Source organism: Ailuropoda melanoleuca, chromosome 7, assembly GCF_002007445.2.
Source record: "Ailuropoda melanoleuca isolate Jingjing chromosome 7, ASM200744v2, whole genome shotgun sequence".
NCBI lineage: Eukaryota > Metazoa > Chordata > Mammalia > Carnivora > Ursidae > Ailuropoda > Ailuropoda melanoleuca.
Genome location: NC_048224.1, coordinates 89830710 through 89846837, shown reverse-complemented (window position 1 = coordinate 89846837; position 16128 = coordinate 89830710). Strand labels below are relative to the sequence as shown.

General features: G+C 35.7%; 1 protein-coding gene across 8 annotated transcripts in view; it reads left to right on the top strand.

Moving 5' to 3' along the window:
* The window catches only part of NAA16 (N-alpha-acetyltransferase 16, NatA auxiliary subunit), a 62063-nt gene that overhangs the window by 6126 nt on the left and 39809 nt on the right, over positions 1-16128 (top strand). For 2 of the 8 annotated variants that reach the window (XM_011220567.3, XM_034665245.1), the window contains 7 exons: positions 364-468; positions 1853-2010; positions 4120-4254; positions 6585-6738; positions 11269-11388; positions 12434-12460; positions 13804-13899. In XM_011220567.3, coding sequence (XP_011218869.1) covers positions 364-468; positions 1853-2010; positions 4120-4254; positions 6585-6738; positions 11269-11388; positions 12434-12460; positions 13804-13899 — 795 coding nt within the window. Of the gene's footprint in view, positions 1-363; positions 469-1306; positions 1779-1852; positions 2011-4119; positions 4255-6584; positions 6739-11268; positions 11389-12433; positions 12461-13803; positions 13900-16128 lie in introns of those variants that run through there. The other 6 variants (XM_002915870.4, XM_034665249.1, XM_034665248.1 and 3 more) reach the window with 5 other exon arrangements.

Genomic DNA, 16128 nt, shown 5'->3' with positions numbered 1-16128 from the left:
AAAGCCCTGGAGCTACTGCAGTAGATTTAACACAGCAGGACTTGGGCATCTACTGTATTACTTTCCTTCAGCAGAATAATCCCAGCCCCCTTTGTACAGTCTTCTAAAGGGCAGAAGGCATTTGAGGAACTCAGTTCCAGCCTAGGGATTTCAGAAAAGGACTCAGGCTACGCTTTAATAGATACTTAAGTGTAGTTTTACTTTCTGTATTTGGGGAGAAGTTCTAACTATGTGATTGAAAAGACGAATAGTACAAGCACTGGCGGATATCATATTAAAATCATACTGAGAATTAAAAAAATAGTGCTAAGAGAATAATTTGAATTCTTTGTGTGTAAATAGAGGTTAAAAAATATTTTTCAGAGACTTTGGCTATGAAAGGATTGACATTGAACTGTTTAGGAAAAAAAGAAGAAGCATATGAATTTGTTCGTAAAGGACTTCGTAATGATGTGAAGAGCCATGTCTGTATCCTTTTGCAATAATTGAAATTTATTATTTCATTTATTTTCCACTTAGTAGGGTTTTCTAATTCAGGAAAAAACAGACCTTTACTATGGAAAATTTGGTATAGAAGAGAGAATTTAATGAACTCTGTACCATTACTCAGCTTCAGTAATTATTAACATTTTCTAATAGTTTCTTCTGTTCCCTACCCCTTGTTTGTTTATTGCAGTAGTTGATAGAGAATCCTTGTACTTTATGTATTTACTTCAGTTATGCTTGGTGTGAGAGAAAAGTAACTGATCTGTGACTTGAAACCCATTTTTTTCTTACATATCTATAAACCGACTGATACTTTCCTGTCATTCCAAATGACTTACTTGTATAGTAAAATTTGTGTTCCTTAAACTTTGTTTTAGACATTTTGGAAGAAAAATTCAGAAAAAAAAAACTTTTAAATCTGGTTTTATTTAGTATTAAGTATGATACGAGTTCTTCAGTTGGGTTTCTGTTGCACAGGGACATAGCTGTTACTTCACTAGATACTTATTGTATTTTTCATTGGCTGGTATCTCAGTTTGTGAAAAAAACAGAAATACTTTGTTAAAGGTAGATCATCGGAATTGATTTTCATTTCCGTTTTGCCTATCCGTGTGCTTACTTGCAATCTTTTTACATGTTGCCCTTTTCTTAATTTTTTACATTTCATTCATCTAGCTATGGCCGGTATTGAACATTAGTAGTCTAGGTAGTGTTTTCACATATTTAGCTTAGGAGTCTCTCTAAATACTAAATACTTATTTCTTTATCTCAGTGCTTACCCCAGAATGAAGAGAGAGGGCATGTAAGTATGATAGTTTTTTTGGCTCCAAGGTATGCTGAGACTTTAATTTACAGTAAATAAAAACTTCATTTTTGTGGTAAAAAGTATCACTAGTGAATTAACTGATGATTACATGTTGTTTTAGAATTGATTGAATATAAACTAGTTTGAAGAGAGAATTGCAATTTTTGTATATATAATGAAGAATAAGTGACTGTTGAGGTGCTGGGGTGGGAAAGTGAGGGGGTAAAGGGTAGGGAATGTGAAGAATTTTTACCAAGAATTTTCTAAGGTTATGTAAACATAATGGAAGATTCCAAACACGTATAAGTGGAGAGCATAGAATGATTCACACCCCCCCCCCAATGTGCCCATCACCCAACTTCAGTAATTTAATAGCTGTCAGTCAGGGCTAATCTGGTTTCATCTTTTACCACCCCCTCACTGTCCCCCTTTCTCTGACCCCAGATTATTCTGAAGTAAATTCTAGACAACATACCACGTCGTTAAGGTAAGCTTTATATTAGGTATGTAGCATAGTATATTCTAGTATCCTTGAATGTCTCTATTTCCTTAACTTAGTAGGTTGGCATGTGTATGGACTCTTGCAGCGTTCTGATAAGAAGTATGATGAAGCTATTAAGTGTTATCGAAATGCCCTCAAGTTAGATAAAGATAATCTACAAATTTTGAGGGATCTCTCTCTGTTGCAGATCCAAATGAGAGACCTTGAAGGTTATCGAGTAAGTACTTTAGTCTTAAGTGTACATGTGTTTACAATAGGCATAATTTAAAAATGTGAGAGTTCAGAATGAGGTGAGCATAGGCTGAAATTATGTTCATTATAGTCTGTAGTAGAAGGGGAAAATCACCTGAGACCTTCTTCCCCAGTAATAGTTGTAGAAATGCATCCTTGATCATAAAAAAAGGTAACTGTGTATTCATTTAATGCTTTTTTTAAAAACTAGATTATCTCCAGTGTGTAAATGCTGTACTAGATTCTTTGCGGGTTTGACATTTACAGATTTGGTAAATAGAGCTTTTGTAACTGAAATCTAAATGTAGGGATTAATTAGTTTTCTCTGTCATGGGTTAGTAAATATAAAATAATGTGGGAAGGATTGCTGTAAAGCAGTCTTTCTGTGGTCCCAACCTCTTCGCACTGGCATCTTCAACTCTGCTGGTATCCCCATGTACTTACTCCACTAAGTACCCTAACTTCACTGTGTCCACAATGGAATTCTCTCCCTTTCTCATGTGAAGGAGCCCACCAGCTCTTAACAGTTCTCTTTAAATAAGTGAAGTTCTTTCATTTGCTGCTTACTTTTGTCTTCTACTGCCACATAAATCCTTATGCCCGGTGCCTAGATTTTTGCAGAGGTTTCAGGTGTGCTGCTGAACTTAATGATGGTATCACTCTTCCAGATCGTGTGGTTTTTCTTTTAGCCCATGGGTGGAGTTAAAATAATTATCTGTAGGAATGAGGCAAGGAAATTAAGAATGTTGGTAAGACAGTGCTTGCTCAGAGGGGTAGTGAAATAAATGAAGATACAAGAGCTGGCGGTTAGATGCGAAGGACCTAAGGAACCAGAGGTACTGGTGGTAGCCCAGAACCAGGGTAGGAAATGTCACTGAGAGAGAGCGTTGGCCAGAGGGTGAGCTATCTGACTTTATGATTTCTGGGTGACCGTAAGATCTAGGGTGTGGTTGTGGGAGTGGGTCCCCGAAGCAGGGCAAGGGAGATCATTACAGATGAAGAAAAATGATTCTAAAATACTGGGTTGTGGCATGGCTGCTTGACAGTGTTGCACTGGTAACAGCATAGTGGCAGGAGTTGGCAGAGAGAAAACAACTGACCCAGACTTTAATGAAGGAGGGAAGTGACAGAGAAGCAGTGGTGTAGAAGGGAGATGGGAGTGACACAGCTGAATGTCGTAGGCCTGCGAGAACCAGGCACACAAAGGCAGAGGGGTGAGACTGTCTAAGCTGTTTTCTCAAAGATATCTTTTTCTTCAAATGATCCGATCATGTTACTCCTTGTGGCATGTAGTGTGGAAGGACTCAGTGGGCGCCTGTTCCCACAACAGAAACGAAACGAAACGCTACATGTGCACAACTTCGTTGCAGCTAGTGTTCTTCCTGAGACCCTGTTCCTCCAGGCAGTTGCATGTGCCTAAAACTTGGAGGCGAATACGAGCTATGAAGAGGTGGGGGAACTGTAGGGAGGGTGCATTTTCTGCTGGTGAAGATACTCGGATTCTTCTGGGGCAGCCATGGTAGAATTTCTGGGGTTTTCTCCCTCATGTCATAGATATGAAGCTGTCTTAGAGTGGCAGCAGTGGTGTTCTGTTAGAAGGGTCCGGTCCGCCCTGGCTGCGTCTGCCCTCTTTCTGGGGACTGTTGTAACAATGTAATAAATACATTATAATTTCATGTAGTGATTTTATAAACAGCAGAGTTTAGTTAAATAAAAAGGTATCTTAGTCTCTTCTAAGATGTTTAGTTACCAAACGAAATTGGTATATAAAGGTAATTTTATATAAAGGTAATTTTATAAAGGTAATTTATATAAAGGTAATTTTATAAAGCAGCACAAAAGCATGGGCCCCAAGGTCAGCTTTTCAGTGACAGCTTTACAAGGAGCATTACAGAGTATTCTAGAACTTAAGTAATTTAACATAAAAAGTATTTCTTTTTTATTTGGGAACTGGTGTTTGTTAATTGAATTCATTAGAAAGGAATTAAAGGCATTAAATTATTTTCTTAAAGCTCTTTGGTAAAATATAAATATTTTAGAGAAAGTTAAAGTAAAAAGACGGTTTTTTATTTTATTATTTTTTAAATTTTTTTAGGAGACAAGGTATCAGCTTCTTCAGTTGCGCCCAACACAGCGTGCTTCCTGGATTGGATATGCCATTGCATACCATTTGCTAAAAGATTATGATATGGCACTAAAACTGTTGGAAGAATTTAGACAAACTCAGCAAGTAAGAACTTTATTCTAACTGTTCCTCCTACCTGCACAAGTTGCTGAGTAGTTGTTGACTACTATATACCCCAATTCCCAACTGTGCATTAAAGTCTTTGGGACCTACGGGAGCACCCGGGTGGCTCAGTTGCTTAAGCATCAACTCTTGATTTCAGCTCAGGTCATGATCTCAGGGTCATGGGATTGAGCCCCACGTCAGGCTGTCTGCTCAGCACGGAGTCTGCTTCAGATTTTCTCTCCCCCTCCCTCCTGCTCATTCTCTCTCTCTCTCTCTCAAATACATAAGCAAAATCTTTTAAAAAATAGATAAGTCTTTGGGACCTATGGAAAAACTTGAAAAATTTTTGAAATAATTAGAAAAATTAAAACAATTCTTGATACAAAGTAAATAATATGAATATTTTTATACTCTTATTTTGATGACATTCAAAAGACTAAAGAAAGAAAAGAATACAAAAATATGAAAATAGTTTTGTGATTGTGGGAATTATTTCTCTCATATATTGCTTTATGTTTATGTAAGCATGTTAATACATTTTAATACATATGCAAAATAGAAAAATACAAAAAATATATACTGTGCATCATGAGATAAATAGATGTTAACATTTTGCCACAATTTCTCTAAATTTTACTATTTTTTAAAGAAATATTGCAGAAGTAGCTGTAAAGGTCTCTAACATCCCTAGAGGTAGCCACTATTCTGAAATGGGTATAGATTGTTCCTAGTCACGTTTATGTTATGTTTAAGTCCATAAAAGTTACAAACTATTATTTTGTGTATTTAAAAATTGACATGAACAATATGCACTTTTTTCATTCAACATGTCTTGAGATATATGTGTGTTGATACACATGTAGGGATAGTTTGTCCATTTTTTTTTTTTTTAAAGATTTTGTTTATTTATTTGACAGAAAGAGCTTGAGCAAGAGCACAAGCAGGGGGAAGCAGGAGGGAGAGGGAGAAGCAGGCTCCCTGCTGAGCAGAGAGCCTGACATGGGGCTGGATCCCAGTACCCTGGGATCATGACCTGAGCTGAAGGCAGACGCTTAACCCACTGAGCCACCCAGGAGCCCCTATCCATTTTTTTTTTTAAAGATGTTATTTATTTGGGGGCGCCTGGGTGGCACAGCAGTTAAGCGTCTGCCTTTGGCTCAGGGTGTGATCCCGGCGTTGTGGGATCGAGCCCCACATCAGGCCTCCTCCGCTATGGGCCTGCTTCTTCCTCTCCCACTCCCCCTGCTTGTGTTCCCTCTCTCTCTGGCTGTCTCTATCTCTGTCGAATAAATAAATAAAATCTTAAAAAAAAAAAAATAAAGATGTTATTTGAGAGAAACAGAGCATGAGTGGGGGGAGGGGAGGGAGGTGGAAGGAAAGGGAGGAGCAGACTCCCCCACTGAGCAAGCAGCCCGACAGGGGGCTTGAACCCAGGATCCTGAGATCATGACCCGAGCTAAAGGCAGCTGCTTAACTGACTGAGCCACTCAGGTACCCCAGTTTATCCATTTTTAGCTGCCGTTTGGTATTTCATTATATAAATAAGCTGTAGTTTATTAATTCCACTTTTTCCTTGTGCCAATACCATACTATCTTGATTGCTGTTACTTTATAGTAGGTTTGAAATTTGAAATGCATGTCCTCCTACTTTGTTCTTTTTCAAGACTCTTTTGGCTATGCAGGGTTTCTTTTATTTCCATTTGAATTTTAGGATTAGCTTGTCAATTTCTGCAAAAAAAGCTTGCTGAGAGTTTGATAGGGATTGCATTGAATTTGTAGATCAATTTGGAGAAAATTGCCATCAAAACAGTATTGAGTATTCTGATCCATGAACATGATTTGAAATGTCTCTCCATTTACAAGGGTCTTTAATATCTCACAGCATGCTTTCAGTCTTCTATGTATAGGTCTTATTTCCTAAATTTATTCCTAAATATTTTTTCTCTTAGATGTTACTATGAATGAAATTATTTTAGTTTTATTTTGGGGTTGTTGGTTGCTAGTACATGGAAGCATAATTGATTTTTGTATTTTGATCATGTATTCTTTCAAGCTGCTAAACTTTTTTATTTTAGTAGTTTTTTTGGTAGATTCTTTAGAATTTTAACCATTTTCATACTTTTCTGTGGGTATAGGATTTGCTGACCTGAATCTTTACTTTGCCATAGGCAGAAATGCCACCTTTATGTTTGTTTTAAAGAATGTATTAATCATTCTTCTATTTGTAATTACTTCTTTTAGTCTATGTGAATGACTTTCCTGAGAAATTAAAGGTCTATAACTGTTTTATATAATTATATAAATAAAATAATTTGTTTTTTTTTTTTCAGGTTCCTCCCAACAAAATAGACTATGAATATAGTGAACTGATATTATACCAGAATCAAGTGATGAGAGAGGCAGATCTTTTTCAGGAATCTTTGGAACATATAGAAACATATGAGAAACAAATATGTGATAAACTTTTGGTGGAAGAAATTAAAGGTAGGTTGACCTTTTTTTTTTTAGTGGCCTCAATTAAAGAAAAGAACAAAAATTATACTGCCCTAACGTTTAAATAAGACTTGCTATATAATAAAAATTTTTATTGTTAAATTATTATTTATTAAGTTAATCCTCATAACAATACTATGTATGGTTGTTACATCCATTTTAGAGTTGAGGGGCTGAGGAACAGAGAGGTTAAGTGATTTGCCCACAGTCATACAGCTAAGTTAGCTTGGTAGTACTAGATTTGAGTCTAGGGGTTTTGACTCCAGATTCCATTTTCTTAGGCAGCATGTTATACTGCCCTCATATCCTCTCCCCTCTCCCAAATATGTGTCCGTGAAATAAATAAATAAATTACAGTGAGAATAGTAAATGATGACACTGGGGTCATCATAAAAGCAAGATTCATTTATTTTCAATATGGGCTAAGTACAAAGGCAGGATCCTGATAAATAGCTTGTTAAAAATGGGTCAAGCACATTTTTTTATTTTTTATTTATTATTTTTTTTAAAGATTTATTTATTCGACAGAGATAGAGACAGCCAGCGAGAGAGGGAACATAAGCAGGGGGAGTGGGAGAGGAAGAAGCAGGCTCATAGCGGAGGAGCCTGATGTGGGGCTCGATCCCATAACGCTGGGATCACGCCCTGAGCCGAAGGCAGACGCTTAACCGCTGTGCCACCCAGGCGCCCCAAGCACATTTTTTTTAAAACAAAGTTTTGCTCATCAGTTACCATTCTCTGAGCAGTACTATATAAAATATCCAACTAAAGTAATAATTAGTTTAAAACTAAAGTTTCATATAGTTGCAGAACTTCTAAAGCTTAATAAAAATAATACCTAATGTTTATTTACTTTTCCTGTGTCTCAGAGTATGGTAATTGCTTAAACTGCTTTATTTCATTTAATTCTTTATTTTATTTTATTTTATTTATTTATTTGACAGAGCGAGAGAGCACAAGCAGTGGGAGTAGCAGAGGGAGAGGGAGAAGCAGGCTCCCCACTGAGCAGGGAACTGATGTGGGGCTCAATCCCAGGACCCTGAGATCAGGACTTGAGCTGAAGGCAGATGCTTAACCATCTGAGCCACCCAGGCGCCCCTCATTTAATTTTTTAGCACTTCTAACCTGGGGAGATTATCCCCATTTTATAGTTGAGGAAACTAAAGTTTAGAGAGGTTAAGGACTTGCCCAAAGTCACCCTGCCTTTTAGGTGGTAAAGTTAATTTCTAAACACATCTTCCTGGCCTCAGAGTCCTTACTTTTTTTTTTTTAGTTTATTATTTTATTTTTTTAAAGATTTTATTTATTTATTTGTCAGAGAGAGAGTGGCACAAGCAGGGGGAGCAGCAGGCAGAGGGAGAAGCAGGCCCCCCACTGAGCAAGGAGTCTGATGTGGGACTTTATCCTAGGACCCTAGAATCATGACCTGAGCCGAAGGCAGGTGCTTAACCGACTGAGCCACCCAGGCGTCCCTATTATTTATTTATTTAAGTAAACTCTACCCCCAAAATGAGGTTTGAACTTATGACCCCAAGGTTAAGAGTCACATGCTCTACCAACTGAGCCAGTCACCCCTACTTTTTCTTTATTATTATTATTTAAATAGTCTTCATTTTTGTAGAGCAATTTTAGGTTCACAGCAAAATTGAGTGGAAGGTATAGAGATTTCACATATACCCTCTGTCGCTGCACATGCACAGCTTGCCCTCCCCCACCCCATGTCAACATCCCCCACCGGAATGGTACATTTGTTGCAATTATTGAATACCCACATTGACAGGTAATTACCACCTAAAGTCTACAGTTTACATTAAGGTTCACTCTTGTTTAGGTTTTGAGAAATATATCCACCATTGTAGTGTCATATAGAGTAGTTTCACTGCCCTAAAAACCCTCTGTGCTCTCTTTGTTTCTCCTTGCCCCCAGCTCCTGGCTACCAGTAATCCTTTGACTGTCTCCATAGGTGTGCCTTTCCCAGAATGTCAGATAGTTGGAATCATGGAGTATGTAGGTTTTTTAGATTAGCTTCTTTCACATAGTAATTCAGGATTTCTTCATGTCTTTTCATGTGTTCTTACTCGTAACTGCTATACTCTGCTCTTCCAGTTAATGTATAGTAACTTACTGATTTAATTTTTGTGAATAATGCTAATATTGACAATGCTTTTTATGTATTTTTTATTTTTTCCCATTTTTAAATTCCAGTTAGTTAACATACAGTGTAATACTAATTTCATGTGTAGAATTTAGTGATTCAACACTGAGCGCTTATCACAAGTGCTCTCCTTGATCCGCATCACCCTTAACCCATCCTCCACCCACCTCCCCTGCAGCCACCTGCAGTTTGTTCTCTGTTGTTAAGAGTCGGCTTTGTGGTTTGCCTTTTTCCCCCCATGTCATCTGTTTTGTTTTTTAAATTCCATAGATGTGTGAAATCATACAGTATTTGTCTTTCTCTGACTTATTTCACTTAGCATAATACTCTCTAGCTCCATTCATCTCATTGCAAATGGCAAGATTTCGTTCTTTTTTATGGCTGAGTAATATCATTGTATATAGACCACATCTTTATCCATTCTGCAGTCAGTGGATGTTTGGACTCTTTCTATAATTTGGCTATTGAACAACACTATTTTTCAAACTATTGGTAAAATGGGGATAAATAATTTAATGTTCTGGCTTCTTTCTTCTATCACTTTTAATTGATAGGAGCAAAGAAAAATGACAATTATTTTTACGTTCTGATGTATTATTGCTGTTTTTTAAATTAAATCTTAGCTCAGGTTGCTTTTTGTCTCTAGTAACATCAATACAGAATGCAGTGAGTAAGAAGTGGATATGATGTATGAGATCAATTCTAGTTTAAAAAGTCTGCAAGTTGCCATGTAGCCACATTCATCCATATGTTGCTAGTGTGGGTAATTTGGGAGTCATCATTTTGAGTGTAAAGCCAGTGCTTTATACTGCTTATAGAGACAAGTTATGGTATTTTAATTTTTTCAGTGAACTTTGCGGGCCCAGAGAACTTTGATATTTACACGTTTATGTCTTTTGTAGTTCTTAGCATATTAAGATTCTTCAATAAACTTAAAGTTGTTAGAGATTTTCACTAACTTATGCATATGCAATTGTGCTTATTTGTTCTGTGTATTCCTCTAGTAATAACTTGCCTGTGGTGGAAGCAGATAACAAAGGTTTTTAGAATTGAAAAATACATTTTTGTCTATTTACCTAGGGTAATTAGAGTAAAAATTGGACTAGCCAGAACTTAGTTTTGGAGGAGTGGGGCATGTTTATAGTTTTAAGTAGCAAACATTTATGTATATTCTTTTGGTACCAAGCATTGTGCTAACCCCTTTAAATTAATTCATTTATCACAAAAGCAGACTGAGATAGTTGATATTTTATAGGTAAGTGGACATTGGAATTTTGTGTGAGAAAGTGGTAAAACCGGAAATTACATCAGGTTAGTCTTCCTCTAGAGCTTGAATAATGTATATAAATAGTAAAATAATAGTATATAATAACTACTTCAATATATTGTCTCCTCCAAGATGATGAAACCTGAAATAATACATTGAAGGCATTTCAAAGGGTTATTTCTTTGAAAAAGATTTTTTGGGGAAGGGAAAGTCTTAGCGATAAGAAGTTGAGATATATCCTTTTTTGAGAATCTCCCTTTTATCTTGGATTAGATGTGCTTTCCATTATATCTGAGAAGTTTAAATACTCATTTCCCATGCCTACTTTCTTTCTTCTTCTTTTTTTTTTAATGGTTTACTTATTTATTTCTCGCGCCTGCATGAGCAGAGTATGGGGGGAGAGGGGGAGAGAGGGAATCTTCAGCAGATTCACTGGGGGGAGTCAGGTCAGCCCTTCAACGATTGAGCCACTCAGGTGCCCCTCCCGTGCCTACTTTCAATTTGTGTGGCTTAGTAAAAGGATTTGAACCTTAGGGGCGACCCACATGTGAACCTGATTTATGTGGTTTCTTGCTGTAAAGTGGTACTTAGGTTTTTGTTTTACTGATTTAAACTTCTCCAATTTTAGTGACATGGAAAGGAAACTATGAGAATTGAATGGAGAATTGTTTAATATATGAATTGATCAGGAAGAATACATTCAAATCTAGCAGTAGTAGGAATGTAGGGATGTTTCAGTTAGAATTATTTATGAAGCTGTGGAGGGAGTCTTTAATTATTCTTAAAGAGTATATAAAAATGTGCACAATACAAATGTTTTCACTAAGAACTTAATATCCTATGTGTATATTTGGGGTGCAGAAGGGAGCCAGAAATGAATGTTAGTATAATTGAATGTGTAAATGAAGGTTCATTTCTGAAGACAAGCTGTGAATTAATCTGTGTTTAGTGTATAAAATGCAACATGCCCAAAGGGAAGCACATAAGGTTCTGTCTTTCATAAACATATATTATGTTAATAACGCTTGGTGAAATCTGTGAGATCAGAAAGGTATTTAATGTTTAAGTAAAATGAATGTGAATTTAAACTTAATTTTAGGGGAAATGCTGTTGAAATTGGGAAGATTAAAAGAAGCCAGTGAAGTATTCAAAAACTTGATTGATCGGAATGCAGAAAATTGGTGTTATTATGAAGGCTTGGAAAAAGCTCTGCAACTTAGTATGTAATGATTTTTCTCCTCTACCTAATCTTAACCAGTATTTGAAGTAAATGCACAGTTGTAATAATATTTGAGGACAAATATTTTTAGCATTAGCATTTATTTTTCCATTTAGGAAAATCATAGGTTAAACATGGCAGTGAAGAGGAATTTAGATATTTGATTATATTTAAGTGACAAATGCTCACAGATAATTTTAAGTTCCTTGACCCCCAAAATGTTACCAGTGTATACTAACTTGAGACTGGGGAAGAAAGCGAACATTCCCTTTCTGGGAAATTTAATATTTTTTAAAGAATTAGAGGTTTGTTACCCTCAGCCTCTAAACATAAGAATTAGGCCAAAGAAATTTTGCTGAGGGTATATAGTGTACAGCATCAACATGCAAATTATTCTCTTAATTTCAAACTAGGTTAATTTGTGTAGAGCAAAATTTTACATATTTTCTTTTCAAATTAGGTAACCTGTCCTTTTTAGAAATCTGCAGTATTTTTCCAAATTTTCTCATAATTAAATGTAAAGAGCAGTAATAGTCCTAATAGATTTACTTGGATAAAAACATGGCTGAAATAATTATGAAAATATGGCTCAAGGGGGTTGAAACAGCAGAACTTTTAAATTTAAAAAATATGGTAAAAATAGGTAGCTATTCATATTCATTTATAGAAGTATGAGCTATGAGAAAAATTTGTTGTACCCTAATCACTGTTACAGATTAATCCAGGTTTTCTGTGTGTTTAAAATTTAGTATCACAAATCATTAATTTTTTTCCTTAAATTGTTTTTAAGAAAATGATGAAAATTAAAATATTAATTAGATCAATAATTTGTGTTTTTTAAAAATCAGGACAAAAGTCATAATATGTTTGAAGGTTGGAAAGGTGAGATAACTATGTTTTTCTTTAAACTATCAGTTACTGACATGTAGTTAATAACACAGGTATTTAAATGTTTAGTAAAATGAGTATATGTTCCATGTCAAGATCCATGCTTACTATAAAATGTATTGATTACAAAACTAATTACATTACTTTATCTTTTTAGGTTCCTTAGGACCTTTTCTCCCCCATGGTAAGTTCTGGAGCTCCAACTTGTGACTTCAAATAGGGCGTTGAAATGGTTTGGTTTTGTCTTAATTTTACTACATTTGTAAGACTTGTTATAAATCTGGTATAGTGGAGAATTTTTTTTTATCCTCTTAAGATTAGGGCTAAATATGAGACCTGTTTTTTTAAAATATACAGCAAATAGTAGTCTTCGTGTAAAAAAAATATAGTCTTCATGTAAATTTTAGTATAAGGGTCCTTGATATTTCTTGAAGTCTCCAAATTGTTGACAGAATATGAAAATTATCTTTCCTATATCCCAGGTTTTGAATCCCAGCACATTGGAGCTCCAAAACATACTATTGGGGGAAGGAAAGAGTCTAAACAAAATCAAACACTACTTTTTTAAGTATTGTATTTATAATCTTGATAGTGAACACTGTACTTAGTACAGAGATACCTTGATCGCTAGCATCAAGCGTTCTTACAATAATATTTCTGTTTTCTGAATTAAAATCAATTAAAAACCTTATAGTTTAAAATCAGGTTTGTTTGCTTTTTCTTAAAATCATCCTGTAAATTGCCTTATTGCTTATATGAAATAATGCATATAATCTCTCTTTGAAAATTATGCAGGATATTATTTTAGAATAACAAAGTAGACCCAGATCATACTTTGCAAATTGTTATTGCAGAGTAACATGTCGTTTATATGTAGATCTTCTGTTGAGTGCTGTAAAATTAGGTTGGTTGGGAGGGAAGACACAACTTTCTGTTAGAAGTATATTTTATATCATTGTATTTACAGGGAGAAATAATTGCCACTTTAAACAATCCGCACTAATGGGGTGGGGTTCTTTTTAATGGATTTACATTGAAGATTTTGAGTGTCAAAGCTACCTTAAAAATTCAGTTCATCTTTTAAACTATAAAACATTAACATTCTTGATGCTGAAACCTAATCAGTAAGCGTTACAGCCTTTTCTGGGGATGTGTAGGCTTCACTGAGCTAGAGAAGTTGTGTAACAAAAGTTACAAAGGAGCACTTTCTTTCCGTGGGTTGTGCACTAAGGACTGTAAGAGAAGCGCTGTGTATCTTGAGTCTGTGTGTCTTGTATGCGTATGATTTGAGTTGGATGGAGACTCTCTTGTGATGAAGTTTTGGGTTCCTCTGGAGATTGGGTTTAAAGTGGCATTTTGCCGATCATATTATTTCACCACCAGTGTTTTTAATGTTTAAAAAAATTGAGTGCAGTTTTAATATTGACAATGCAACCTTTATTTATAATAATTTTTAACGTTTATTAGCATTTTATCATAGATAAAAGTTCTGATGCTTTGAATCTCACACATATTTACTGATAATAGGCACTTTAGAAGAGAGGCTTCAAATTTATGAAGAAATTAGTAAGCAGCACCCCAGAGCAATTTCACCTAGAAGATTACCTTTGAATCTTGCCCCAGGTAATATTAGGATATCTTTTGTAACACTAATTATTTGTTATTCAACATCATTCACATTTAAAAAACTTGTTTCTGGTACAGAGTTTACTTTACAGCTACACCAGTCTTGGGGGTGGGAGCGATGAGTTTGAACTTACTGTGCATGTGTTAATAAGAGTGTTTAGCGTGTAGCTCTATGTTGGTTTCAAGTATCAGAAGTTATCTATATAAGATTGTTTTTCTTAAGTGACTTTAAATATTAAACACCAGATTTAGAAGATAAGTTAAGTGCCCTGGAATTGATGACAAATTATACGTGAGGTATTGTGATTTAAGTGGTAGAAGTTTTGAAGTTTTAGGTTTTCTTTTTAGAGCATCAATTCAAAGAAAGCGTGGTGAGCTGCCACAGTGTTGAAGAACATCGCCATTCCCTGTGAAGGCCCTCTCTCAAAGTTGTCCGCTGTCCTGAAATTTGCCTGTGTCGTGCTCCTGTTTTTAGAGAGCTCCATGTATTTTGTATCTCTAGAAAAACAAAACAACTCCCCTCCCTGCTTTTGTACTTGATGTAAATACCTGTGGCAGGTATTGCAACTTGCTTTTATTGAAGAGCAGTATATTCATGATCTGGATCCAAGTGGTGCAGGCAATGGAACCCCTTTGCTTTGGGGCCGTAGAGGAGGTAAAAGTATATTCGTTCTTCAGATAGTTAATATCTGTGTTGATGATTTTATAGAAAATTGTGCCTTTTTCTTAAAGTTGTCTCTATTTTTAGTTGAAAGTGCTATAGATTATTATTTATTGGGATTTCTCGAATGTCTTTTGATACAAGTCACCCTAGAAAACTAATGCAACTTAAAAAAAAAATCTATTCTAGGCATGGGGTGAGGAGGCAGTATATTTTCTAATGAATTTTCATCTATAGTGGAAATATTTGTTTAAATAATCGGGTTATAATTTTCTTTATCAAAAGGTTCGTGGAAATTAAGAAGTTTTTTGGTTGATTGACTTTAAAAATATATGAAGTACCTGTTAGAAATGTATTATGTTAGACAGTTGGTACGAGTTTGTTGTAAACAGTTCATGTTCCACTAGTGCATCTTAGTGCGCTGGTGCGTCTCAGATGATAAATAGTATTCTTCTGATCCTCCCATTTTTGTTTTGGCTTTATGAAATATTGAAAGCAGATTTCCCTGATGTTTTTCAGGGAACATTAAGCTCAAGTGGATAGTATCAGGCTCAGTGGGGAGGGTAACTGTTATGCTGAGACGCTCTTCAGTCAAGTGAGTTGGGGAAATTTTGGGTTGAACCCAGCAGTTAGGTTTCTGACTTGTTAGAACTTTGGGGACTTGTTAGAACTTTGATACATGCATTGTGAATTTCTGAGATGGGATCTCCTGTGCAAGGAGGAGCATTCTGATAGTAAAAGTGTTTTATTGAAGATGCTTGGCCCCATGTTTCTGTATGTCTTTTTTTAAATAACAGGTTTTGAAATGTAATTCACATACCATAAAATTCACTTTTTAAAATATGCAGCTCAGTGTTTCAGTGTATTCATGGAATTGTGCAACCATTATCACTCTTTGGTTTCAGAAAATTTTCATCACTCCCAAAAGAAACCTCACACTCGTTAGCGGCCACTCCCTGCACGCCCAGTAGCAGGCAGCCGCTAATCTACTTACTGAACTTGTGCATTTGCCTGTTTCGGACATTTCATAGAAGTGGAATCATACCATCTGTGGCCTTTTGTGTCTGGCTTCTTTTTTTTAATCAGTCTGTGTGTGTCTTATGTCACATTGTGCGTGGGGATATTCTCTTCATTTGGAGCTTTCAAATGCATTCATTTGACTCCTAGGAAAGAAAGAAATCATTTAACTTTAAGATTATTAACAAGATATCTTAGGTCTGCTGTTCCTTTATGGAACATGGAGCTTCAAATTTATAGTGCCCCAATTTTTTTCATAGTTCAGAAAGTTTGCTGAAAGCTCTTAGTACATGATAGGAAATATATTTTTACTGAAAGACAGCTTGGAACCAACTGTAGATTGTAGAGTGCGATTTCGGTTTATGTGGAATTATCCTGGACCCTCTGGGCATTTTGTCTTTGAAATGCTAAAGGTATCTTTATACAAGATGGGGCTCAATTGAAGGGTCTGATGGCATGGGCTTCAAGATCGACATCACTGTGAGGTCCTAATGCATACGGATTTACAAAGCACCAGTGAGCATAAATAAAATTATACGGATACCTAA